General features: G+C 46.3%; 1 protein-coding gene across 4 annotated transcripts in view; it reads left to right on the forward strand.

The window, feature by feature from the left end:
• Positions 1-815: 815 nt before the first annotated feature.
• hipk2 (homeodomain interacting protein kinase 2) overlaps positions 816-26,704 on the forward strand; it is a 65,670-nt gene continuing 39,781 nt past the window's right edge. For all 4 annotated transcript variants that reach the window (XM_084554842.1, XM_084554843.1, XM_084554844.1 and 1 more), the window contains exons 1-2: positions 816-1,523; positions 17,556-18,732. In XM_084554842.1, the coding sequence (XP_084410968.1) occupies positions 1,505-1,523; positions 17,556-18,732 (1,196 nt within the window). In that variant the 5' untranslated portion in view covers positions 816-1,504. The remainder of the gene's footprint in view (positions 1,524-17,555; positions 18,733-26,704) is intronic.

The raw sequence follows: 26,704 nt of genomic DNA on the forward strand, positions 1-26,704 counted from the left end.
TAAGCGCAGCATTTGCTGAAGGCAGCTCAGCACTGATTGTTTTTTCACCGTGAGTCAATCGGTGATGAAATGCACTCATAAACTGCATTTGTAGCGTACTTTTGCTACTTTGTGCCTTGCTGGATCAAACCACTCCCGTGCGTTGCTCTTTAACGAAACGGTTGAAATAGCTGAACCGTGCGCACTGCCCCGTGAACAACCACCCTCGTGTCTAAATCGACGTGTTTAATTTAGAGGCCGGTGCGCGTATTGCTGCGAGTGCAGGATCGCTGGCAAATGACAGATTACTCACATTTGTGTGAGCCGGTGTAATCCGATTCCAGTTCATTCTGTGCAAATCTCATGTCGTCATACTGTAGGGCTACAGTGGGAGCGCTTCGGCTTCACGCAGGCCCGAGCAATCGAGTGCGGAATCGTCCGACCCGGATGCACTTTGCACGGGGAGCCAGCCATGTCAACAGCTGTTTGCTAGGAAGAAAGACGAATAATTACATCGCCTGGCAAAGATTATCGCTCTTATCGTTACTAGAAAATGTGTCAGTTGAGTATATATATAAATATATTACTGTTAAAATGAAATTAAAAAGTTCAAAATTGAGCACAAAACATAAACAAACAAAAATACATGTAATATTTTTTAATTTGTCCAGATTTAAAAAGGAGGAAAAAGGTATCTCAATACTGTAATTACACTAAAAAAAAATATTGTTTCCAGTTTTATTATTATTAGCCTACTATTATTCTAAGTTGTTTACATCCTTTATCCAATTTTATTCAATATTAAACACTTATTGCTCTTTAATTGTGATGTGAAAATGTTTTAATGTATTTATTTTTTATTTGTTTTATAAAGCACACATATTTGCCAGTGTGTTTGAGAGTGAAGATAAATCATATGCTATGCTATAATGCTATAATTTCCCCTATTTACATTTTAAAGACTCTAAATCTCAGCTTGAATATTTTTATTGTAAAGATGATGATTTATTATTGTCATTATTATTATTATTCTTGCTAATCCAGGGCTGAAGTGTTTGTTTCGGAGCCCGGAGTGCTGCATCTCCTCGCTGCCTCCCATCGACGCGATCGTCGATCGACTCTCTCACTGTACACCAAACTCGCTGCGCTCTGACCACTGCAACTTTTGCAGAGACTCCTCACTCCACAGACATGTCGCACAATAGCTGAAGTAAACCTGTCATCGTGGCTCATCATCTGAGCCCGGAAAAAAAAAAAAATAACGCACCGCAGGCGGGATTTGAACTGCACGGCCTCTCCTCTGTCCCCTCTTCCTCGCGTCGGACCCTGCGTTTTGGAGGAAGAAGGGAAGGAAAAAACGCCTGGATATGAATTATGAGCATTTTTCACACTAATGAACTGGGCCAGTAATGCAGGAGACCGCGGCGACCCTCTCATCAGTGTTTCAAGATGGCAGATTTTTATTGAGTTTTGAACAGAAATCTCGCTTTATTTTTTGCCATGAATAACAGAAATCCTTGCACCGATGGCCCCTGTATACGAAGGTAAGGTGTGAATTTGTGCTTTTTTTCTTTTTCCTCCTGCGCGGCTGTGTACCTACTGTGTCAGTTGTGATACAATTGTATTGCGGTTCGCACGGGGGGTGAGATAGATGCGTCGCATCCTCTTTTCCTTCTGTCAAAAATCAAAAACAACACGTATTATCCTGATATTTTCCGAACGCATACGACAAGTAGGCTGTCAAATCCCCAGCGGGAGGTTTTTGCGCTTTAACGCTTTTGGCCACAGTTAAAGAATATTGCTCAGTCAAGATGTGGTGCCAGTCTGAGCCGTGTCCGTTAAAATAGCGCTTGAGACGGCTACAAAAACCTCCTTAATAAGGTCAGACGCAAGCCTGGTGTCTGACACACTGTGTGTCCCGACACCTGGTGATGTTGTGTTCTGTTCTCGTGTTTGTTCCTGGTTGAAATTATATAGCTCTGATTAAAGAATGAGAAGGAATGAAAGAAGATCGGAGACCGATCGGTCCCGGTGTGTTCAATCCCCCTTATCTCTAGTTATTCCACGTCAATTAAATAAAGAAGAAGAACAACAACAACTATCTTGACTTTATGTGTCTCAGTGCATTGGTGCATTGATCCATGTATGTGTTTGTCTTCCGGAAAGCCAAGCTTAAACACAGCGTATTTCGCTATCGCTGCAGCATTGTGGCTGTGACTAATCCAATTGAGAGAACGCTACCCCTCATGCTTCTCTAAATTATTTGCTGTCATACAGGGTTTTTTGTCTTTTCTTTTTTTTGTATTTCGGGGGAGGGAAATTCACACAATTGTTTCTTCTTTGCAATGTCGCTGCAAGGTGGGTTATAAATAAAAATAATAATAATAAAAAAAAAACAATCCCAAACGGCCCATCGTAATCCGCGCACGGTCGGGGGCTCCGTGAACTGCAGCCGTGGGCAAATATCACCCTAAAGGTTAAAAAGTGTGATCAGAAACGAACGTGGCGGAGCAGCTGCGTGCGATTTTGTGTTGTTGTGGATTTCGTTCAGTCAGATGTAGTTGTGCATCATTCAGAAGTGCTGTAGCCCGGAGAGATGCTGCCTCAGACAGGCAGCCTACACCAGCGTCCTGTGGATTGAACACATTTAAACACATGATCACACGCAAATACAAAGTGAATGGCAGCAAAGCCTAATAATTGACCCTTGATGTTTCCTGTATTTATTTTGGGGCAGCCTCATGTTTAGTATCTAGCTACTCTATAGTCCCTCTGCTGGTATTAAAGGGAACCCCTGCTTTTCTGTTCTGAAACTACCTAATGGAAAGTGACACTTTAAACACATCTTAAAGTGACATTATACAAATATCACCCTCAAACTCTTAACTTCATATTTAGGCGGCATGGTAGGCTGCTATCATGAAGTACAACGCGGCTGCTGGTAACACTAAGTGCTGTCATGTCCCTATAGGAAGATCGTAGTGATTTTTCATTAGGGGTGTTGAGGCTTCGAGGCGTAGCCTGAGACCCTGGCGCTTCAACATGAAAAGGAAAGTTGAAATGAGACTCCTATGCAAAAGGTAATTAGTGTAAATTACATTCCCCGGCTTTTTCCTCCGCCACGGAGAGGAGGAGAAGGGAAGAGAAAGAGGCAGCAGGGGGAATTAATTACCTTGCCTGTCCTCCTCAGTGTTGGAGAGGGCTGTTATGTGGAGCAGTCATGGAAATGGCCAAAGTCTCCGGTGGAAAATAGGTCTGGGGGGCCCTTCACATAGAATGGGATCGGCTATTATGGTAATTACTCACCCCTGGCTACAGGGCAACTAATAACTTAAATCTATATGATTAACTACGTCCTGTGATTGTTTAAAGTTGTGCTTGTTAAGGAAAACGTGTTTGTGTTTTCTTATATTCGTAATAGCATCATATAAGTAAGGGATTTTCATGAAACTGATAGTGGTTGCTGTGCTCTCAGATTGTGGTCTTTTCCTGTGGGGTTTGCTTGTTTTGTTTTGTTTGCCTTCAGTCCTTCTTGGCCCAGACAGAAGGCCATCAGGCAGACCTGCTGACTGGAAGTGTAGTGGTGTGATCACCCTGGGAGCCTGGTCTCATAACCCAAACTGACACCTTGATGGATGTCTGATGAACGGAGCAGGTTCAGCAGCCCCCCCACCCCCCACCCCACCCCCAGCTGTGGAAAAGCTAATATTCAGTCGTTGCCAAACCCTGACTTCTTGACCGCCTGTCCCCTTGCTTGGCCAGATACGGGTGTGCTCATGCATGCATGTGCATATGTCTCTATCTGTCTGCGAGTCCCTGCACAAGCGGCGTCCCATGTTTATTGGACAGGCCTGCGAGAGGATTAGGCAGCTGCAGAACCTGGCACTGGGCAGGATGGGAACTTCATTTGCCGACCTCGCAGGTCTACCAGTGCTGTCCCGGAGTGGATTGATTCATTCCCGCCTGGAAAAAATGGACAGAGCGTGAGTCAGAGGCTGATGATGATCACGGTGGTGGTGACAGGCGGTGCGGCATCACAGCCAGATTAATGTTTTATCCATCCACGCAAACATTGCGCGATAATGCGACTTTGAATTACCCGGTGCTTTCCGGGTATGGGGAACGCACCCTGCCCCGGCTGAGTGGACTCCGAGGACAGTGAGAAAGAGAGAAGGACGGAAGGAGCGAGACTTTCTCAGAAACAGCCCTCCACTCTGCCTGTCTCCCCCTCTCTTCCCCTCACGCTTGTTTGGAGCTGCTTGATTGATATCTTCCTCACAGACCACGACCCAGACTTAGACTCCAAGGTTGCAGCTTTTTAAACTTTGATTAGAATTGCAGGAAGAACCCTGGGCGCCTCTGGGGGGCCATGGCAGGGCCACACCCCGCGGTGGAGTCAGGGGAACCGATGGAGGGTCTCTCTCTTCCTGATTGTTATGACAAGCAGGGTGGTGTGTTTAGCTCTTTACTGTCCACTGTGAAGAAAAAAAGAAAAAGACACGGACTTGTGGAGGGAGGATAGCTTCAGTTGGCGAAAGTTAAAAAGCTTGCAAGAAAAAATAGTTATCACTTCGCAAAATTGTTTATAGATGCAGTTGTGAACATGCATCTCTTTGCTTTTTATTTTGACTCAGTGGCCATTTTGATCTTTTTTCTTGACTTGATTCATCACCCCGTGGCTTGGTGTGCTCGGAAAGGGTTATGAAAATGGATAAGCTGTCTTTACAAGTATCGCTTTTGCATTATTCAAAGCTTCCTATCTGAAAAGAAAGTGAAATCCAGTGTTCGGGGATTCTTTGTGCTATTGATTTGTTGAAGCATTTAGTGGAAGTAGCTGAGGCTTTGGAAGGAGGAAGAATGTGAGTTTTATGTGAAGACGGGGGAATATGTGAGCCCTCTGGTGCGCTCAAATAGTTCACAGGTGTGATCTGAGAGTTTTAGAAACCGGTGGGAGGTGGGTGAGGCAGAACTGAAATGACAGGTTAGTGGAGAGCGGTCGACACAGGAGCCTTCAGCCTTCAATATGAGCAGAATTCTCGCGGCCGCTTTCAGCAGCTTCAAATTTTCATATGCGCTTTTAGGAGATTTTGCCACTGCCCACGGTCCTCGCATCGCAACATCATTCCTCTGAATGGTTCTTGTGCACGGAGGAAATTTAATTGAGATGCATGGGGACTTTGCATTTTCTCTCTGCCTCCTATTTTTTTTTTTGTTTTTTTTTAGTGCCTCTGCCATATGCTTCAGAGCTCTGTCAGAAACAGCTCCGAAAGCCCAGCTCTGAGGTCCTTGAACAGGGAGACCACATCAGTTGCTGACATGAGTTCGTTTTTTTTATCTAAGGGGAAAGGGTGCAGAAGATTGGCTGGGATGGAGCCTCAACCCTGCCGACTGCTTACACAAGGCATTTCCGTGTTGGTTGTCATGCATGTGCGAAGGCTCTTTTTTTACCCCCCCCCCCTGCACTTTTGTTTCACATTGTGTGTGGTGTCAGCTTGTTTGGAACAGATGCCTCTGGCTCTTGACTGGGAGTGTGACGCTTACAGCCCCTGTTAGGGAGGAAACTGGTGTAACTGGCATCTTTAAGTTGCAACAGATTTGAATTGCAGAAATGGGGCATCTGCACTCGAAAACCTGCTCTTGCTGTATTGCAGTGGGCTTCGATTAACAAACTGTGTGGCCATTTCACCTAAAATGACTATTTTACTGTCATGCATGTTAGAAAAAAACATCAGTTGCTGTATTAAGTAACCAGTTCTTGCAGCACGTTGTGTAGTAACCGACTATATCTGTATGAGTTAAAAAAGCATGGTGCATGATGAGAGTCTCTGTACCTTCTGACACATCCACGGCTTTGATCAGCTTTGAGAGCCACAGTTCAAACAAAGGTTCACATTTCACTACTTTCTCAGCACTGCACCGACTGAATAAATCCTTTTGTTAACTTGGGCCTGTTAAGTGCTAATTACAAAGGGATTCCTGGAGCATAAAGGGCACTTTATGTGCTGAAGATGTAAAATAATCATTTTTTTTTATATATATGTGAATAATATTGCACGGTGCAGCATGGGAATTATCTGCATCATTTTTAATTTTTTTGCTCATGCACTGCATATTGTGCGCTCACTTTGCAATCTCTCATCGTCCGCCAATGACCCCCCCCCCACTCCCCTCCACCTCTCCAGTTCCCACCCTGCATTTCGCCGCCCCACCCCCACATCTATCTCTTATCTGTGCTTCCATCCCGCTCTGTTTGTTGATAAGCCGAGAGGCCATTGGCCAGCACACATGGTGCCCATGTGACACTTCAGCAACAGCCTGATGGCCAGATTGGAAGCCCCTATGTGTGTGTGTGTGTGTAATTGGAGGATGGTCTGAGAAGAGGTCTGGCTACTGTAGCTTTTTTGTTCCTTCTAATCATGACCCCCACTCCACAGCCCTCACACTCTCCCCATCCCTTCCCGCCTCTCTCAGCCTCTCCCCCCTCCCAGCTTTATCTTATTGCCTCGTCCCATCTCTAACCCCCCCAAACCAAACCAGCGGCTTGTTTTTGCTGCACATTGTCCCGGCTCTTAATCCTATTGTTTGTGATAATGTCCCCCCCTACCCCCTGCAAAACACGGGTCCATTTGACATTGCACTCTCTGGAAGAGAGCTGCCAGAGCCCTGACTGTATTTATCACCGGCTCGTTTGGCCCTTTCCCCCGTCACAATGCACACACACACACACGTGATGCAACAGAAAAAGTTGAACAGCGAATGCAAAGACAACAGATGATGCAAGGCGCTACAGCTGTGAGGGCAACAAGCACATTCACAGCCACTTCATTTAAACAAAAGATCCTAACCGTCTCTTCATATTGCGTGAGGCGGGGAATGAAAAATGCTTTGCAGTTTTTAATCAACCCTTTCATAACCTCCGCATTTTTCCTCCTCTTCTGAGAGGGAAGAGGCACGGCGTGCGGGTGAGGATAGAGAGGGAGAGCGGGGAGTGTTTACAGACAGATATTAAAATGAGCGTAGAAGGTATGAATTACACGTTAAGATTAGGCCACTGAGGTCGGCGGGGAGGTTAAGGTGCACGAGCTCGTATCCTTTGACACAAACACACGGACCGTACCGTGCGCGGCCAGCCAACGTGGGCTAAGTGCCGCTGCCAGCCTCATCGCCACTCCTGGCTCCGGCCCCTCTCAGTCATGGAAGGGAAGTGGCGCGATGGGCGGCTGCTGGCGGCCCCTTCACAGATGGCTGCAGGTACAGCGCTACGCTTGGCTGATAACCAAAGGACTTCAAAGCTCAGACGAGCGCTCAAGCCCATTTCGGTCCGGAGCCAGGAGGCAAAAGCCACAGAACAGAGAAAGGAGGCAGCAATAGACGAGGACTGGGGTAGTCAAAAGAGTCAACAGGCATGGAAATGAGCAGCCTTAGCCTTATTCTCCTATTCTTCTTCTTCGCATACCGCCGTTGTCCACTTCTCATCTTCCTATTTAATCATTATTACAATCTTTGTTTTTCTTTTTCATTGCATGCTGTGTGCTTCTCCTTATTCTTCAACCACGTTTGCCAGAAATTGAAATATGGTCACTGACAGAGACAGTCGCGCTTCTTTCTCTCTCAGGCCAATTATGTATATTTTTCTTAACGGAGTTTAGATCAAGGACTCCCTTTCTACCTTGCGGAGAATGTCTTTCAAAAAGAGGGTAAACTAACAAGTCACGCATCAAACGAGGAAGCGGGAGCTGAAATGATGAACCGCGTTGAAAGGAATCTCTCCAAATTTTAGAGTAATGAAATGGACTCAAATGATCTCGGTGTCTGTGTAATATTCAAATATGTAGCAGAAGAAAAAAAAATAAAATAAAATATAAAAAAAGAAGATTTATTCCTTACTGCTGAAAACTGGAAACCAAGCTTTTATGAGCTTTTAAGGGATAATGCGGAGAGAGAGAGAGAGAGAGAGAGAGAGAGAGAGGGATGTTGAAAAGTCATTGATTCAATTAGACATTCCAGTGGCTCCTCTAATAACACTCCAGCCCTGACATACTAAAAAGCCGAATGTCCCAACTCTAAGTAATATTTCTTCCTGGCTGCAGTGCTGCCGCATCTCTGAAGACTTTAACTAATATTCGGTTGCGAAATGAGCGAATGATTATGGTTATTTAATGGCAGTTTGAGCCTGTAATATCTTTGTAATATCTGTAAAGTTTGAGGAAAAGTTCATATTATTTCATTCGGAAAGATGAGCAGATCTCCTTCCCGGCCCGTCTTATTTTATTTTAGTGGACTCGTGGTTGAAGCCTGCATCGTCTGCCAGCGACACTGAGCTCATAAAACAGAAACAATAGTAACATTTATTTATGGAAACGCCGCCCGTGTGCTCCTCGTTCACACGTGGCTTATTATTAAGAAGTGTGAACGTGGATTTATGGTAAACACGGCTAAACATGAGTTCGATCGCGGCTCTTGTTTATAGTACCGGGCCCAAGTGTGTTGCAGTATGAGAAGCAGGCACCTTTTAGATCCACTCCTCACTTCAAAGCCTCAGGCTCGCTATGGCCAGCCAGCAGCGCTGCCTGGCAGCCTTTTGAACTGACCCCTGCGTTCAGCCTGAGAGACAGAGATGAAGAGGGAGAATGGCAGAGAGATGGCGAGCGCTGGAACTCGGGGGGGGGGGTGAGGCAGAAATTGGAATGAGGGAGGGAGGTAGGTGGTGGAGCTGAGCTGGGCTCGAGAGATGAATACCTTCTTCAGGAGGTGGGAGGGTGGGTGGGGGGTCGTGGTTAGTTTGAATGAGTGAGGGGATTCCAAGGGAGGGAGTTCGGAGGAGGTGGTGTTTGCCCCCGCTGTTGTTGGGGGTCGTAGATCTCACCCATTTAACCTGTCTCCTTCCTACATCTGGGATCAGTGTTGTCTGTCTGCTCGGCTCGCCTGACAGATCCCGGCAGCTGCTTAAGCGCCACAAACTTGTTTGCCCCCCCCCCCCTCCAGGACTCTTTTAGAGAAAATGTCCCAGAAAAAAGGCCAGAAGTTGACCTTTAGCTGCGAGGACATGTTCTGTCTCCTCCACTGCTCCAGATCAGTCCAGGCCAGGCCCGGCCAAGCCAGGCTAGACCTCCTGTTTTGACCTCATTAGGCCTCGGCGAGACGAGACAGCAGGTGAGCTCTGCATTCATAAGCATTAAACTTAAAGACATCAGGGAATCCCTCTCTCTTGGAGCTCATTCGGTTCCATTAAACATTTCAATAGGCCGGACAAAAACAACCTCAAGTAGGCTAACAGACTACCGGCCTTTCTATCTTTATTCACAGTAAACATAATGAATCATTATTTACTAACTTCCCACAGCTCCTCCTTTCCATCCGTTTAAAATTCTCAGCTTCCCCAAAACCAGGACTTCAGAAACATCCCCAGATCACAGGATCAGACCTAAACTGCCACATTCCTACTGTACATGCATGCTTGTTTTGTCTAATTTGCTGAACATAAGTGTGCCCGTAATGTGCGTAATTGCAAAAGGCGGCTCTCATCCTCATCCTGCGAGGTGTTTACCATTTATGCATTATCGGCGCTTTCTGTGCACGGCCGCCCGGTATGTGTTTGTTAAACTGATGGTCAGAGCGGCCGTTTCCTGCCTGGTTTTGGCTGCTATTTACGACTCGGAGGACACTGTAAATATGATCAGCTAAAGCCATGATTTTCACGCTGAATCAGTCGCGGAGGGCTGAGTTGGCCGGCCATATTTACTACCTCGGCTGTGCGGCCAGAAGGATTTAACAGCCATGTTTATGACACCACTGTCAGTTGGATTAAGGACACATATGCCTTGCTAAATTGGTACGAGAGCGCGCGTTCGCTGTGTGTGTATGTGTGCGCTGTAGTCATTTGGCCGGCAGGTTTGTCAGAGAGAATAAGAGGAGCTGCGGAAGGAAAGAAGTTTCAAAAGAAGGGGAAGAAGAGAGATTAAGGGATTAAAACAATTTATTAAGCATGCATATAGATGAGTCACCTGCACTATGAAGTCAGAAATACATGTTGAGGCATCTCAGAGGTAGAAAAAAGGCACGTAGCCCGAAGTAGTCTGATTTCTATGGCCTTAATATGCCCTGAACTCCAGATTCACGCAGCACCTCGAAATATCCCACACTCTTGTTGCATTGGGAAGGATATGTACCATCCTCAGCTTGTATTTAGGTGGGGTGGCATCCGTCGGTGGGGGGGGGTTGGGGGAGCAGGTTCCAACCACATGTGGGGGATATAAAGAGAGCTGATGTAAGACGGTCAGAAGTTGCCTGTTTCTTCTTTTATCTGTCATCTCGGAGCCAATAAAAACTGGATTTCATGCACAAGCATCAGCACTAATCATTGCCCTCTAGGTCACAACTGACAGTAACAGCTGCAGCTTGGTTGTTTGCAGTCGTTTTTATTTAATGCAAGACAAGTAAGACATCCCAAAATATATTTCCTAATATCTCCTTTTAAACATAGACAAGCTAACAGATTAACTGTTTGAATACAAGTGGGTTTTAGAGATCCAGGATGTGTGCATGCCTGGTCAGGTTAAACTGGTTCCTGTTGTCGGGGTTCATCGCTTGATATTGCACGGGTGGGGCATCTGATTTTATCCCTCTGGGCTTGCGTGTGCGTTTTTCGGGGAGTTGGTTGTTTTCACACTGCCTGTTCATACAAAGCCGTGGCTGCGTAGTCCTCAGAAGTCGTGGAGTGAGCACACACGTGGAGTCTCAGAAATGCATAGGCGTCCGTAGGTACATGCCTGCCTACACGTGCGTACACACATTTGCGGAGCGTTGCGTGCGTTGCATCCTTTGGCGGAGCCGAGCGCGCCGAGCCGGACGGGTGTTATTCCAGCTGTCTCTGTTGGATATTAATGCAGCAGCAGACTTTGACCCTTGAGTTTTGAGAACACACCCAAAACCAGAAGACTGTTCCATGGGACAGGGCAGGGTGGCAGGGTGGGGAGATGATGCCGTCTCCTCGAAACGCCGTCCAAGGGAGCACGCCTTCCGTTCGGCGTCTTTTCCCCTCTGTCTCTGTCTTCCGCCGTTTGAGTCTTTGCACAGTTGAAATCAATTAGTTCAGTGTACCCACCGCAAATAGTCTCTAAAAATATAATAAAATGACTTTCAGTCATTAAACACTTTAAGAGAGATAATCTTATCGTGACTGATACAGCTCTGGCAAGGCTTCATAATAACAATAAGAATAACAAGGGATCTCACACACAATGAAAACCATGTTTTTTTAAAAAATTCAGTATTTTTTAAAATCCCTTCCTTTTTTTTTTTCCGTTCTTTGATCATTTCGGTTTGAGAATATAATTACATCTGTGTGACCTGGGCCTTTAGAAGGAAAATTAAGGTCTCCATCTATGAAAGGTTCAGTCCCAAGCCTCACTCTACCCTGGGCCTTTTGTGAGCACAATCGTCGGTTTGAATAACAACTAAAATGTTGATCGCTGTTGAGAAGGAACCTGGCTCCTTGTGTTTGTGCGTATACGAGCACGTGTGCGCCGTTCGTGAGCATCAGCGTTGTTTAATTTCGAGTCTGTGTTTGCATATCAACGGCTTTTGTCCTGAAGTGCCAATCCTTTGAAAACCTCAGACTGAGGTGCACACAAGGCCATCATTCACATTCATGCTAAAACCTCACGCTGCCCGTAGACCGCAGCGCGACGCGAGAGGGACGCAATAAAAATCCATACCGCTCTGACTCTGCGCCGATCAATTGACCATTGTGCGGCGTTTTCTTCATCTCTCTCTCTCTCCCCCTCGCCTGTAGTTCTCATGCGTTGATCTCATCATTGTGTCCGGCTGTTGTTGTGAATCCCGGTGTTACAAGAGGAAGTGTGCTGTAGTGGGGTGTTTCGTACTGTGTGTAAATGATAAGCGTTATGGAGAGAGCAGCTGCTTATCAGTTGTGTGGCCCTGCGCTCTGTTTGCAACTGTAGTCAAAGCAGCGCGGCTTGATATATACAGTAGATCTCGGCGGTAGTGTAGGCAAGCCTTGAGTTAACAGGTGCCGTTGGTTTATGATCGGGCACGGTTTCAGCTCCCTCCTCCTCGTTTTGTGCTGCAACACGTGAGACCTCTCCGCAGAACAAATATTTTCTTCATTTTAGCTCCACATTCAGTGTTTTACCGCAACAAAGAAATGCTGCTATTACTCTTTTCTCTCTTTCTTTTCACTCGGTAGGGAGGAAGTTTAGTGCTTTGTACGCTTACTCCACTCGTGATTTGATTAATAAGAAATCCAGAGCCTCTCTGCCACCCACCTCTTCCCCCCTCCTCATCTCCCACTCCTCCCTGCGCCTTGGTCCAGCGCCTGGTTAGGCTGACCTGGCAGTATAAACAAGGCAAATGTTCTTCTTCACACCAGCCGTTTTATGACCACGTTTACAATGTGAATAGCGGCTTCCTTATCACAGTTGTCCCAGGGCACCAACTTTTTCACCTTTGCGTCTGGAATTGTTTGCACCGAAACTTTAACTGCACAAAAAAAAAAAAAAAAAATAGTATCACGGCTCAGGTAGACCATAATAAAGTAATAACACATTCAGAGATTGTGTTTCATATCTGTTTCCGGAAGACTTACTTCTTTATATCTGTGGCTCATGTGAATGCTCACATGTTGCTGCAACAGCTTGTGTGTGTGTGTGTGTGTGTGTGTGTGTGTGTGTGTGTGTGTTCTTGTATCTATGCATATGCATTTTAACAAGTGCTGAGTGAACATGTTATCTCACAGCTAACACAACATGTTGTATCTTTGGCTGTTTGCTTCCAGGAAAAAAAAAGGGGAGAGATGAGGGAGTGTCACATTTACAGCAGGCATGTTGTTGATTTATGAGCCGAGAAGTCCTGCGTATATCTGTGAACCAGCATTCGTGTTTGCCTTTTAGTCTGCCCATATGCTCGATGGATATTTGTCCTCTTTTTGTTGGTTTGTTAAGAGAGCACGGAGGACCGGCGAGGCCATTCCGACTGGTCAAATACTGTAGTCGGGATGAACATTAAGCCTGATGGAGCAGCGGCAGCCTTCGCGACAGTGCCTCCCCGCGAGCCCGGCTGATGCATTATTCTATAAATAAGCAAAGATGAGAGAGCTAAAAAAGCAGACAGGATGGTCAATAGTGGCCTCGAGAGAGAGGGAGGGAGAGAGGGAGAGAGGGAGAGAGAAAGAGAGGGAGAAAGACTGTAGTGTCAAGCTCCAGCTCCCCCACAGAGGACAGAACTGAGGCAGGAGGCAGGAACACGAGGCTAAACTGCTCTGTGTGAACAAGATGTTCCTCTTCAGTGGTGTGTTCACTGTTGCATTTATCCCCAAAGTCTCTGTCACTGCCCCCACAACAGGTTTTCCTCCAGTGACTCTGTCGACCATGATGCCTTTTTACTGTACATGTAACACGGTTCAAATATATATAGATTTATAGATGGCAAATTTAAAAGAAAACACGGATAAGTAAGGGCCAAAAAAGGCCATAGTGTGCAAACTGACTGATTTGGTGGTTGCAAAACAGGTGCTGTACACCTATTCGGGAATATCTCTAAAGCACAGGTGTCAAACATAAGGCTCGTGGGCCAAAAGCAGCCCGTCGGAGGGTCTAATCTGGCCCACAGCATGAAAAGTGCAAAAACTACATGAAAGGCTTTAATTTTTCCTACTTTGTCCACTGTTTTAGTAAGAGAAGTGGACAACACTGAGACCCAGGACTAAACAGCAGACCGGTCTGGCCTGTTTGAGATCAAATTGGGCTGTATGTGGCCCCCAAACTAAAATGAGTTGGACACCCCTGCTCTAAAGGGAGGAATATCTTTAGGGAGAATGATGTTCATTCATTCATAAGAGTTACAGAAACTCTGAGAATCCATCATAGGGAGAAATGAAGCAAACTGTACTGCTCTTTTGTTTCAGTGCGTCTTAAATCAGTGTGTGTCAGGTGTTTAGAAGAAGAGTGGAGGTGTGGCATGCAACACACACACACAGTGAAGGTTGAGGTAATGCTTTGTCTAGACAGTCAGAAGTCATTTCATTAGGCAGCGATTTGGCTCGCCTCCCTAACGCCCTCCAGTAATGCAGACACTGGGATGTCCAGTAAAGAGACGGGGTCACTAGAGCGTCTCCGTTGGTGTCCGCAGACATTAGACCTCAGGAAGTAGCCCGTATATGCTGTACGGTACATCCATGCCAAGGGACATTGGCCAGAGAGACCTGACTACCGTCTCTGGATTGTCTCCCTGGTGATGACCAGTTATTGTCTTTTTCCTCGCAGACCCTTTTAGCTCAGACTGAGCATGGAACAGTTGCTCTAGTGATTGATAAACATTTGCCCATTTCTTAATTCATTTTTGCCATTAGGATTTGTGTGAAGCACAGGACTTTGAGGACAGGCATGGGCTGAATGGCAAGCAGGTTTTTATATTAAAAGACTATTTGTAGTTACAAAGGGCTCCTTGGCAGCTTTGGTGGTGTCTAAAGGCGTCCTCATCAATACTCTGTCATGTTGTCAGCGGACTATAAATGACGGGTTTAATAAAAGACGGCAAACAGAAGCAGGTCACAGGCTAGAATGTGAGGGCCACTCATGGCCCTGCTCTCCACGCTCTATTCTTCTTCCCTCCCTTTCAGTCCATCTCTCACCCTCGCATGGCATGCAGAATGGCCCTGATCCTCCCAAAAAGAAGATTAACAAACCCCTGACAGAGAAGTAATCTCTCTGAAAACATTGACTATTACCATTTCAACATGCTGCCTCTAAACAGTGGAAAATGCCTCTCTGGTATGCTTAATTGCAGTGTGTGGGACACACAGTGTTCCTTTAGGTATGTTAAATGGAAAGCCCTGGCTACTGAAGGCATTCCAGTGTTGTAAATGTACAACAATGGACCTTTACAGTTTTGCGCTTGGCAAAGAGTTCAGAAATTCAAATAAACTTCAAGAGGATATTTTCAAGGGAAGGTCTTTTGCGCTGCGTCCTTTCTTGCAACTGTATAGGGGCTTTGTTTGCTCAGATTCTCGATCGTAAATATGTTTGAACTTGGGCTGGGATGAAGACTGATTCATGAGGACTCACTTTCCCAGTGAAGTATAATTGGTCACATTGTTGCCTGTGTATGTTGTCATGAGATAACATTCCAGCCATTTGACCTCTTGCTTGTGGTTCATTTAATTACTTATCTGTGTTTCGCACAAGGCCTTAAACTGTTCTGCTGTTTGCACACTTTTCGTTTTCTTTTTAAGGCCCACTGTGTGAAACTTCCTAACGAGACGAAGCAGAGTCTCCAGAGTTTCCTGGGCATTTCTAAAAACTTTTGTCTTCTAAATTTCCGAGCAAACCCCCAATTTAGGGGAACACGCATGGCCTTCAGTTCATTGCACTGTGTAGGCAATGTTAAATGAACTCTTTGACCACGGAGTTAAAACTGACAGAGTCAATGAGTGACTAAGATCAGGGTTGAGGGGGAATTCATGTGATACAAATGCAAAGAGCAGCTTGCCTCAATCTGGCCTTGTAAAAACCCAGAGCTATCCATAATCATGCTGGCAGATATGGAACGCTGGAATTTTCCATAAGAGGAACAGGCTGGCTCCGTGTACATCCATCCATCTTTGTGTCCATCAGTCTGCGTCTGTGATTATCCCGTCAGGCTCTCAGTCACACGCTGTTGACGCTGCTCCGTGACGCAACCCGTCGTTCAAATTATTTTTAGCGTAAAGTCCAGGCGCAGGAATTGGTAATCCAAGGAGTGACATCTGGCCTTCGTGGCTTATGTGATTAGCAGAGAGCCTTGCCCCTAATAGCCTAGCGGACGTTCTTCATTACCTATCTGGACCAGGCATAGCTACGGCACTAGACATAAAGTGACCAGATGGGGCCTTTCGGAAAAAAGAAAAAAAAAAAAATGGCAAAAACCCAAAGATGGTTCAGAGCTGTTATGTGCAGGTATCACTAACTAACAGCTACAGGAAGCACAGACGTACTATGCTACATCAGCTACTGTGTGAGCTTACAGTGAGCGCCCTAATATGCACTGTAGCTTCAATCCTGTCGCATTAGGGCTAAGACCAGATGACCAGAGAGATAACTAGTAAGTCCAAGCAAGGCCAGAGGAGAAACTAAAAAAAAATAAAAATAACTGAAAAGCAGGAGGAAAGAGGTCAGAAGAGTTAAAAAAAAATCAAAACAAATGAAGCATAGCGGAGGGCTGCCAGCTTCCTACTGAATTCATCATCATAACCACGGAAAGGGCTAATAATGACAAAGTGACCACGCATGTCCCCTCCTCTCCGTCCTCAGATTGGAGTCCACAATTATAGGAGTCGTCCTTGGAGGGAGTGCGGTCCCCTAATTATCTTTAAACAGAAAAAAAAAAAAATTCCCAGCTTTCAAGATGTCTATTAAACACACAAAGGCAGCAATTTTTCCAGCAGTAAACAAAGTTTAATGGCTGTTTGTATGAGTTTTGTTAGTGTTTGTGTGCACATTACGACCGTAGTATCTTTGAATCATGCATCAGTTGATTGGCAATGAGGCCTAATTGTGTGTGTGGGCGTTGGCACGGCCAGGTGGAAGCTCTTAGTTTGTTAGCAGTAAACTAATTTTGGGTTTACTGGAAACTATTTAAACACAGCATTACTACGAGTCTCATATAATCTTCCTTGTGCCGTAATAATCATTTCAATGCTACAAACAGGCCTGTTTGTGAAGAGAGAGAGATAAAGAGAGGGACTATTTTTGGGCAGTTGTTTGCTTGGAGAAGCTTTTGCTTATTCTGAGGCAGCTTGTTCCCAGGAGTTCAGAGCACAGCCTCGCTGTAGTTTTGCTTTTATTTTGTTGTCTTCAGGATCTGTGGTTGAGAGGGAGTTCAGTGCCCCCTCTCCTGTTTTCATAGTTGCTCGAACGAAAATTTCTTCCACCACGTTCCCTAAAGTGTGTAATTGTGTGTACCAATAAATGTTAGGGCTGAGTTACGTTGCAGGAAATTAAATTGCAATCATTCCCCGAGTATCTTATTTGTAAGATTGTATATTGCTCTTCTATCTCTGTGGAGTGTCCTATGAAAGTATTTTCTTTTAGTATTCACTTAGCCTATTTACTTTGCTGCAGGTGGACAGGTGGGAATGGTAGGGAAATGGCTTTTGTTCTGAATGAACCAGTGGTTGGCATGAGCACCACTTTGGTTTAAATCTACTTGTCTCTTTGCTAAATCTTTGTGTTTAAAATGTTATGTAACACAACTCATTTTATTAAAAATCCCCTTTTCACCAGTTGTAATGTTTTACTCCAAAAATATTAAATCATGGTACCACTTAGAGACGATTTATTGCAAAAGCAACAAATGCTTAATGATATTTTGGCCTGTGACTTTACTATGATGTTAAAGAGGTCGTGGGTTAACATGCTGACGCATCAGCGTGCTCGGTGTTTTAATGACCTACTCTGAGCCAAGCTGTCTTTATTTAAAGCTTCTGACTACCACTCATGTTTCAGACACTCTCAAATTCCTAACCTCTCACTTTCGTTCCCCTCCTGTCTTCCTTGCCCCTCCCCTCTGTTGCCTTACAGGTATGGCCTCGCAAGTGCAAGTGTTCTCCCCTCACACTCTCCAGTCAAGTGCCTTCTTTAGCGTGAAGAAACTGAAGGTGGAGCAGAGTTGTAACTGGGATATGACAGGGTACGGCACACACAGCAAAGTCTACACCCACAACAGCAGCAAGAACGTGTCGGCCACCAGTGGCCCCCTCGGCATCAACAGCTCCCTGCAGGTCGCCAGCTCCACCCTGCCCTACGAGCAGGCTCTCATCTTCCCAGCCAGCGCGGGCCACATTGTGGTCGCCTCAGCCAGCAGCACTTCGGGGGCCGTGGGGTCTCTGCTGGGCAGCGGGGGTGGAGGCAGCAGCAGCAACAGTAGTGGTGGAGGTGGAGGGGGTGGTAGTGGTGTGGGTGGCGCGGTTGGGGTTCACAACCTGACACGCCGCAGCACCGTCAGTCTCCTCGACACCTACCAGCGATGCGGGCTTAAACGCAAGAGTGAGGAGCTTGACAACAACAGCAGTGTGCAGATCATTGAGGAGCACGGCCCACCCATGATCCAGAACGGAGCAGCCAGTGGGGCCACGGTGGCCACGGTGGCCACTGCCACCTCCACAGCAACATCCAAGAACAGCGGCTCTAACAATGAGGGGGACTACCAGCTGGTACAGCATGAGGTGCTCTGCTCCATGACCAACACCTACGAAGTCTTGGAGTTCCTGGGACGAGGTACCTTTGGACAGGTGGTTAAGTGCTGGAAGAGGGGTACTAACGAGATAGTGGCGATCAAGATCTTAAAAAACCACCCTTCGTACGCACGGCAGGGCCAGATCGAGGTCAGCATCCTTGCACGTCTCAGCACGGAGAGCGCGGACGACTACAACTTTGTGAGGGCCTACGAGTGCTTCCAGCACAAGAACCACACGTGCCTGGTGTTTGAGATGTTGGAGCAGAACCTGTACGATTTCCTCAAGCAGAACAAGTTCAGTCCTCTGCCGCTCAAATACATCAGACCCGTGCTGCAGCAGGTGGCCACAGCTCTAATGAAACTAAAGAGCCTGGGGCTGATTCACGCTGACCTGAAGCCGGAGAACATCATGCTCGTGGACCCATCCCGACAGCCCTACAGAGTCAAAGTCATTGACTTTGGTTCAGCCAGCCATGTGTCCAAAGCCGTCTGCTCCACTTATCTACAGTCCAGATACTACAGGTAAGAACAGCTTTCTTTGACATTGTGGATGTGAAGGACATTGTAGATGCAAAGTTTGGATGATTGTGCTCTCTGCATCTTGTTTGGTTTATCACTGATTTAATGGGAATGTTTTCCATTGTTGAGCTGATTATTAGGCCAAACATCCAGATTTGCCGCCAACCTTATGAGCCGTTGCTTCGTTCCAAGTCTCGTTTTCCCGTGCTTGTTTACCTCCCTAGTAAACCCCCTTCCAACGCGATACAGGCCAGTAAAACCCGAAGGCCTGCTGGGTAGCCAGCTGCTTATTAGGTTTAATGTGATAAAACAAGCATGTTGTAGTGTTACTTTGATGATTATGGAAGACCTCCTTGGATACTTCACAAGTTGTTGAAGCTCTGGTAGAGGCTCGACGGACCACAGGGAATATTTGAAGCAGGACATTGTTCAGCATCGTTGAGAGGTTCGAGGGAAGAGAGGGTTTTTTTTCCTGTTTTCAATAGAAGGTTTCTGAAAAGATCTCCCTCATAGAAGAAGGACACCAATCATGTGGGGTGGCAGTCTGCCCACAGGCTTCTATTCACCTCTCTGCTCCCCAGGCCCCCAGATCCTCAACCCCCCAGTCACCGTGGCTGGATGGCTCCCATTTCCCCCCGGGATCGAGATGAAGGGTCAGCCCGAGTTCTCCTGTAATATGTGCTTGTAATCCACACCAGCGGGCCATGCATTAGAACCAGATGACTCTCTGGGAAGACCTTTTTTCTTTCTCTCCTCCTGGCACTTGGGTACACGTGGGTGAAAAATCTTTTTCACCCACCAACGGCAAACGGTGTGTTTGGGTTTCAGTCGAGGCAGCATTCGGGGGAGGGGAGGTGGGGGGGACAGAGCAAGGAGGCAAACAGTGTCCGTGTCTGTACAGAGGGAAGCTTTGTTTGGGGCTCGGGCCTGGTGCCTGGGCTGGGGCTGAAGGAAGAACAGGTGTGTGTGAGCCCTCGTACCACATATGTAAACACACACACACACACCCACACACACACACCAGGTGGCTGCTATGCAACTGTGCATAGTGTAGATTCTATCGAGGGAAGCTTGTGGTCTCCGTTTAGTGGATCCTGTTGATGGAAGAATAAGATTTTATTATCTTTACAGTTTTACTCTGAAGACTATTGTTTCCAGGCAGATGGTTCACAACAGACAGAAATTAGGGTGAACAGCAATGGAACCCAAACGCTTGTTTCCACGGCATTTCATCACATCCGACAGGTGTATTATTTTAACTGATCTATGGTGTTTATTGAATTCTCTTTTATAAACAGTGCTCCTCAACTGTCTCTTAAAACGGCAGCGCTTTAAGATCCCTTTGTGGGAACTGGATTGCACCATTCCAGCAGGGGCCGTGCTGTTGTATCAGATTAAGTAACTCATCCTGAAGTAAACACCACTAGTAGGCTGTTGTTGTTCCTCGCTGTAGGTCAACATCAGGTTATAAAGTGTTCCTGTTTGTTTTTCGCTGGGAGTGACGAGTGGAGGAGAGCGGAGAGATCATCCCTTCATTTCCTCTTGGCAGCGGAGCAGGGGAAAGAAAGACTGACACTGACCAGAAAATTACCCAGCAGCCACCAAAAAAACCTTACACTTGGTGACCCTGGTTGGCGAGAACTGGGAGGTGATGCGCGGGTGCGTGCGTCACGGGGGGGGGGGGGTTTCTGTGCTGCGTAGCGACCGTGTGTGTCAACAAGTGTGCACGCTCGACACAAGGATTCGCTTTGAGGAATGAGGCAAGTCTTACCGTTGAATTCAAAGAGTGAGCTCATGGGCGATGAGCACTAGGGGTGCCTTGACATTAAGTGCAGTACGGGGCAGCAAACAAACTTTGGCTGCGGGTAGAGTTCACGGGGAGTTCTAAAGCTTAGAGAACATCAAACCATCTTTGATGATTTTAGATGAGGAGATATCAGGGTAGTTTCAGTTGCCTGTGCCTTTACAAGGTGGAGATCACATGCAGGTGTGTTTTCCCTGCGTTACTCCTGCATCCTCTACAATAGCAACCGCATCCCCAACGTTGTACTCTTTGATTCTTGTTAAATAAAATATCAGAGATTCTCTCACCAACGCCTGTTTTTGACCGACGGGATGAAATGACCTCAGAGAACAATAGTAAGGAGGCACTGGGAGAGTGACGTGTTTGCCTTTCTCCCTTACCTGCTTTGCAGTCTTTAGGAAGAAAGAGTAGTTTTAATTGTGCCGATTACAGACCAACAAAGCCATTATTCCTCCCCTTGTGCTTCCATTCATTTGTGGGAGCGTCTCCCCCGCTCTCTCTCACACACACAGCTGTTTGCATTTTGGATGTCACGGGTGTTGTCTGCAGTTGACGTTGTATATGCTGTAATGGCCTCTGCAAACGACTTATGGATTTTCCACGGGCTTGACTCATGCAAATAAAATACCAGTATTCAAGGTAAACAAGAGCAGCTCTCAGGTTGCTTAGAGTTTCAACTTTGTCCGCTTCATTGCTTAGCAAATACAGGGTCATGTAACTGAACTCATCTATCACTGTCAGATAGGCCTATCTAGCAGACGTCTGCACTCAGCGATACTCGGGTATATTTTAATCCGGTGCTTTTGTAACCTTAAACATCTTTATGTCCTGTAATTAATTAATGGTGTTTATGTCGTGATTACATCACACTGTGACCTAACCCTAGCCCTACTTCTTTTATCCTCCTTTCCCTGCTCCTCTTCTCCTCTGTTCCCTGGAGCTAATGATGTAACAAGTAAGCTGGCTAGTCAAGCTCACCCTGTGCCAGATAAAGGGATTATTGTCGTGTCCCAGCTGGGCATTTTTGTCCTGTTTATCTCATCGGGTTAGGGCCATGAGAAGGGAAGCAAGACGTTATTTACGTTTATGTAAAGTTTCCTCAGCTGGTAGGAGGAGGCCTTGTGATGGCTGTTGCAAGAGGAAAACTAGGAGTAATGTGGTTTGAGGGAGACTCATGCTCTCACCCTAGTGTCCATGACGGTTCGCTGGACTTTCCAAAGGCCGTTTCGTTCAAGGATGGGGCGCTGAGTAATCCTGAGTTCCTAAACCAATATTCCTAAAGGGTCAAATCACGCAAATAACAAGGCCCGGCGTCGACAGTAGCTTTCAATCCCAGGTGTTGAGATAAAACTCTCCGCCGCACGTCCTCTGCAGTTGCACTGGCTAATCCTCCAGCAATTATTTGTTTGCACAGTGACAACGTCTCTGTTGCTTCAAAGAAAATTGTTCACTTGTGCGTATTATCGAGAATAGGAGGGACATTGTTGAAATTTACCGAGCAGGGTGGAGGCTGCCATCGTCAAATATTTAAAAACCTGAGCAAATAAAATCCAACCAAAAAAAATATCAGGGACAAGACTTGTTAATGTGTTAAAATCTCTGTTTTTTTTGTTTTTTTTTTTGGTCAGGTCTGAGTCAGTCAAAACGTAAATTTCTCTCTTACATTCTGTTTTAAATAAAATAAAAGAATGAACGCCGGCTTTTCTCCGCGCGACACAAAAAAGAGACAGAGCAATTTCCCGTCGTAATTAAACATCTTAATATGAACAGCCCAGCCGCCTGAAGCTGCGTTGCGCACACACACACACGTGCCAGAACCTCCCAGCGTCTACCTCTGATTTAAAATGCACACATTGCAGACTTCATGCTTCAAACAAGAATGAACAACATACAGTATATCACATCAGAGGCTTCATATATACGCGGCGGAGGTGCAGCCTGAGGAATTAACCTGTTAGACACCGTCTGTGGAGGAAATATGGCTGTTGATGTTGGCAGTAATCTAAAGTGTCCAGGGTCTGTGTACTCTCTCACGGTGTGAAGCTAAAGGCCTCCGATGGAAGAGATCTCAGTGCATCCAAATGGAAACTTTTTAATCTTTCGGAGTCCATATTTTAGTTCATGTAAAGATGGGTGCAGCTGATGCTACAGCAGGATCCCCGACACCCCCGGGGCTTTACGTCCCAGCCTTACGCTGATGAAATATGTATCTGCCTCTCCATCAGAGGTGGTGCAGACGCTGCTCGGGCTGAGGGGCCACGAGCGTAAGCCGAGTCTCTGCCCCACCTGTCTGTCTATCTATCTATCTCTCTATCTGTTGTCAGCGTCACACAACCAGACAGACAGGACGGGCGTTCCAGCACATTTACCCTGCCTCCGTGCGAAACATCAAGGGGTGTTTTAATGAATGAGGTTGCTATTAGTTACTGTTCTGTGAAGCGTGTGCTAAAGTGCATGTGCCAGGGAGGGAGCAAACGGTTGGTAGACGCCAGGATCGGGTTGCTGGCGGAGGAAAGACGAGTTCGGCGAAGGACAGGAAGACAGATTTGCTCAGTGGCGGCGCTGTTAATAGCGCAGGTGTTGTTTATTAGAAGATTCCTCGGGAAAAAAAAAAGTATTGTGGGGGAGACGAGGGTGGCGGGATGAAGGTGGGGGGGCGGGCGGAAGGTTGTTGTTTTGCATTCCTCGTCGGTACCTGGATCTGCGCGCTCTTTCCCCAAGCAGTGGAGATTATAACTAATTCACATGAGCTTTCATTAGCTCCATCCTGAATGGGCGGCTGCTGAATGGTGGTACCTTTTAGCTGACTTATATATTTCCCAGCTTGTGATCACTCAGAGCCAGGGCCGTCTTGTTGTTGTTGACTGTTGAAGTCATTGATTATTATCCGAAACTGAACCCCCTAAAATGATAATTACTCCATTGTGTATTCACTACTGGGCTTTTTATGACAGTCACAACACCTTAGTATGCATGACAGAATCCTAATAACCTGCTTCTCATTTATAATTTGCCTCTAGGCAGCTCTTCCATGTGTCTCGACAGAGCAGTCAGCAAGCAGGAGACATGTAGCAGCTAGGCTAATTAACTACCGGTAGTCAAGCATATGCAATCGGAACATATACAGCAGTCTGGCACTCGCAGACGGCGAACGAGTATTATCTAAGTCTCAGAGAAGGTTTTGAACTTTGCTGATGGACACGCCTATCGAGGCCGGCTAGGTACACGCGTTTGCGCACCTTTGCTTGCGTGGGAGTGTGCGCTCCTGCGATAAGATGGAGCTTTCTAAGTTTCACCACGTCGTTTTTTTTTTTATCCCGGCTACTCGCCTTTGTTCTCCCTCGCAGTTCAATTTCCATACATTTCCCAGGATATTAAGCTGACGGAAATTAAGCTGCCTTGATAAAACACAGCAAGCCGCCCACTCCGGCTCACCGAAGCTGCAATCTCCCTGCTCTATATTGATTGGCTTATTTGAAACGCAGGATTTTTCCCTCACCTAAGCTTTTTGGGGTGTTCGGCAAATGATGGCAGCGCCGACTTATTCAACCGTGCGTGTGTTTGCGCAGTTTGCTGTATAACCCTGCAGACTGAAATCTGGGAGATCATTAAAACGTCCCAGGTTTTGTTGAGAACAATGGCTTTTTTATTTTTTTCCCTCATTTCAGTCTCAAAATCATTAACAGGACAGGTGAAACTGTCGCAGCGGTAGTCATATATTAATTTTCCCAGATTTGACCTTTTTTTTGGGGGGGTGGGGGGAGTTGGAGCACCAGTGGGTCGGCTGGGTGATGTCTGTGATCAGCGGCTGACTGGCACAGGTGCCCACGGGTCTAAATAAATCATGAGGCCTCCTGCTGATCCCCTCCCTCCGCCGTTCCTGTATGCCCGCTATCCCTCCGTAGGGAGCTCCAGAAAAGGGGGTAGCCCCCACCGCTTCGCGCTGTCTTGGCTCCTTCTCGCGCTCCTTCTCTTTCTCTTCTTTCCCGCCTCCCCTCACCTTCCCTTTTCACCGCCCCCCCCCCCCCCCCCCCCCCCTTCCCCCTACCCCCCTCACCTCTTCCATCCACTTGCATGAATATTTAAAAGCCAACGCCGCGATGGAAAATATGCAGCAAGGGCAATGAAGACTTGTTAAAGGGAGAGGAAAAAGAATGTTCATTTCGGGACCCTGAATTTCCTCATTTAAGGCAGGTCATGGGACGAAACTCAAAGTGGTCTAATTACAGAGGTGGTATGTCATAAAACTGAAAAAAAAAAAAAACAGAGTGTGAAAGAGAGTCGGGCAGATTGCAGGAGAGACACTAAGTGAGAGGGTAATCCAAGCAATAGCTGTCCAGCTGGGGAGATGACTGGGGGGGGGAGGTCGGGGAGGCCCGGCGGGGACCTGCAATTGGCTCCATCCCGACTGCGTGTGTGCTCAGACTGATTGCCACTGTGACTGAGAATGCCTGGTGTGCAGAGGCCCATGCAGGCTCCCATGAAGTTCTCTCTGCAGAACAAAACAGATGCATTTGTTTTCTCAATTGGAGGAATTTGCTAATGTGCATATACGAGGGTAAATAGTTTGGCTAATTTGCAGCAGCCGAGTGGGCAGAGCTCTCCGGCGCTCAGCCAGCCAGCTGGGGCCCCTGCGCGGAGAGCAAAAAAGAGGCTTTGATGACCCCCCCCCCCATCGCCGTATCGCTTTCCCTCTCATCATTTAACGTCGTCCCTCGTCCCAAACTTGATTTTTTCCCCGCTAACTACCAGCGAATTGTGTCCTCTCGCTTTAATGTGCTTACCGCGTTTGATGGAAGATGCTCGACAGCCCAGTTAAACATAGCTCATATTCATGGTGACAGTTGTCGCTCTATAAAAATGTCGCTATTCTTCATTGCAGATGGCAGAAGTAAATGAGGCTGTGTTCTTACCACACGGGCTATTTTCAGCACCACTCATGAAGTCATAAAGCAACATCGCCGTGTGGCTTTCAGATTCCAGTTATGAGCGCCGCACTTTTCTCACATTCAGCGCTCTCCGGTTTGAGATAGGATCAGGAATGTTCCGTTCACTTAAGCTAAGAGGGCACTATGGAAAATAAGAAATGAAACTACAGCCCGAGGCATGCCAGCAACAGATAGCATCGTTCGCTGGAAGATACATAATATGGTGGTGATTTACAGGACATTTTTTTGTTATCATTTAAACAATTCATGGGTGAAGGAAAGGGTGAAACGATAAGGGGAGGTTCGTGGCTTCACATTTGTCAACGCGGTTTGATTTGATTTAGCCGCCTTTTAGCATTGCGGAGAAGTCAGCTGGGAAATCTGAGCAATCTTGTTTAGATTTTCTGAAGAAATTTCCACATAACTTACGTCATTCTTTTATTGACCTTGCGTCTCCTCACATATGGATGTCTCCAGGGGTTTCTGAAGATGAGCCAGAGGAGCTTTTCATAAAAATTGCTTTCCTTTTTTTTCTTTTTTTTTTTTGGAACACAAAAGCCACTCTGGATTCTTTTGAAGCTGGATGCTTGTCATAAAATAGGTCTGAGGCAAATCCTATTTCACCCAAGCTTGATAAATAATTTAAAATGACTAATAGTGGCTTGTGACAGGGAATGTATCGCTGCGGTGTATCAGATTGCGGTGGTTTCGGCCTGAGGCGTAATTTGTTTGGAAAAATAATTACTCCTGTATTGGATCCTGGTTAAATATTAAAAGGGTTAGCATTAGGAATTGGGGCGGCATCCAAGAGTGTTTTTTAGTCTGGCTGGGCAAACCCCGTTGCTTGAGACATCGCCGCCGCTGCTGCAGACAGGCTGCCACAGACGTGTTGTGTTTTATTGCTTCATTCAAACTGCTGCATTGCTAAATTTCATAAAAAAAATAAAAAAAAACGAGCAATGCAAACTAATGAACTTTCCCCGTGCGCTTAGCCACCGAGCTTTGAAGACTAATCCCTGTGTTTTATGAGCGGGGAGCGTCGGATTGTCTGTTGAGTTCAGCTGGTTATTGAGCGCACGAGCTGGGAGGCACCAAAAGAGCATTAAGGCGCTATATATCACTCCACAGAGGAAACAGTGAGATTGAGGATAAGGAAAATAATAATAATAAAAAAAAAAAACTCAAATAATAGTATAAGAACAAACTGGAAAAACAGGAAATACAGAAGAAACCAAAAGAAAAA

This window comes from Chelon labrosus (assembly GCF_963514085.1).
Source record: "Chelon labrosus genome assembly, chromosome: 11".
NCBI lineage: Eukaryota > Metazoa > Chordata > Actinopteri > Mugiliformes > Mugilidae > Chelon > Chelon labrosus.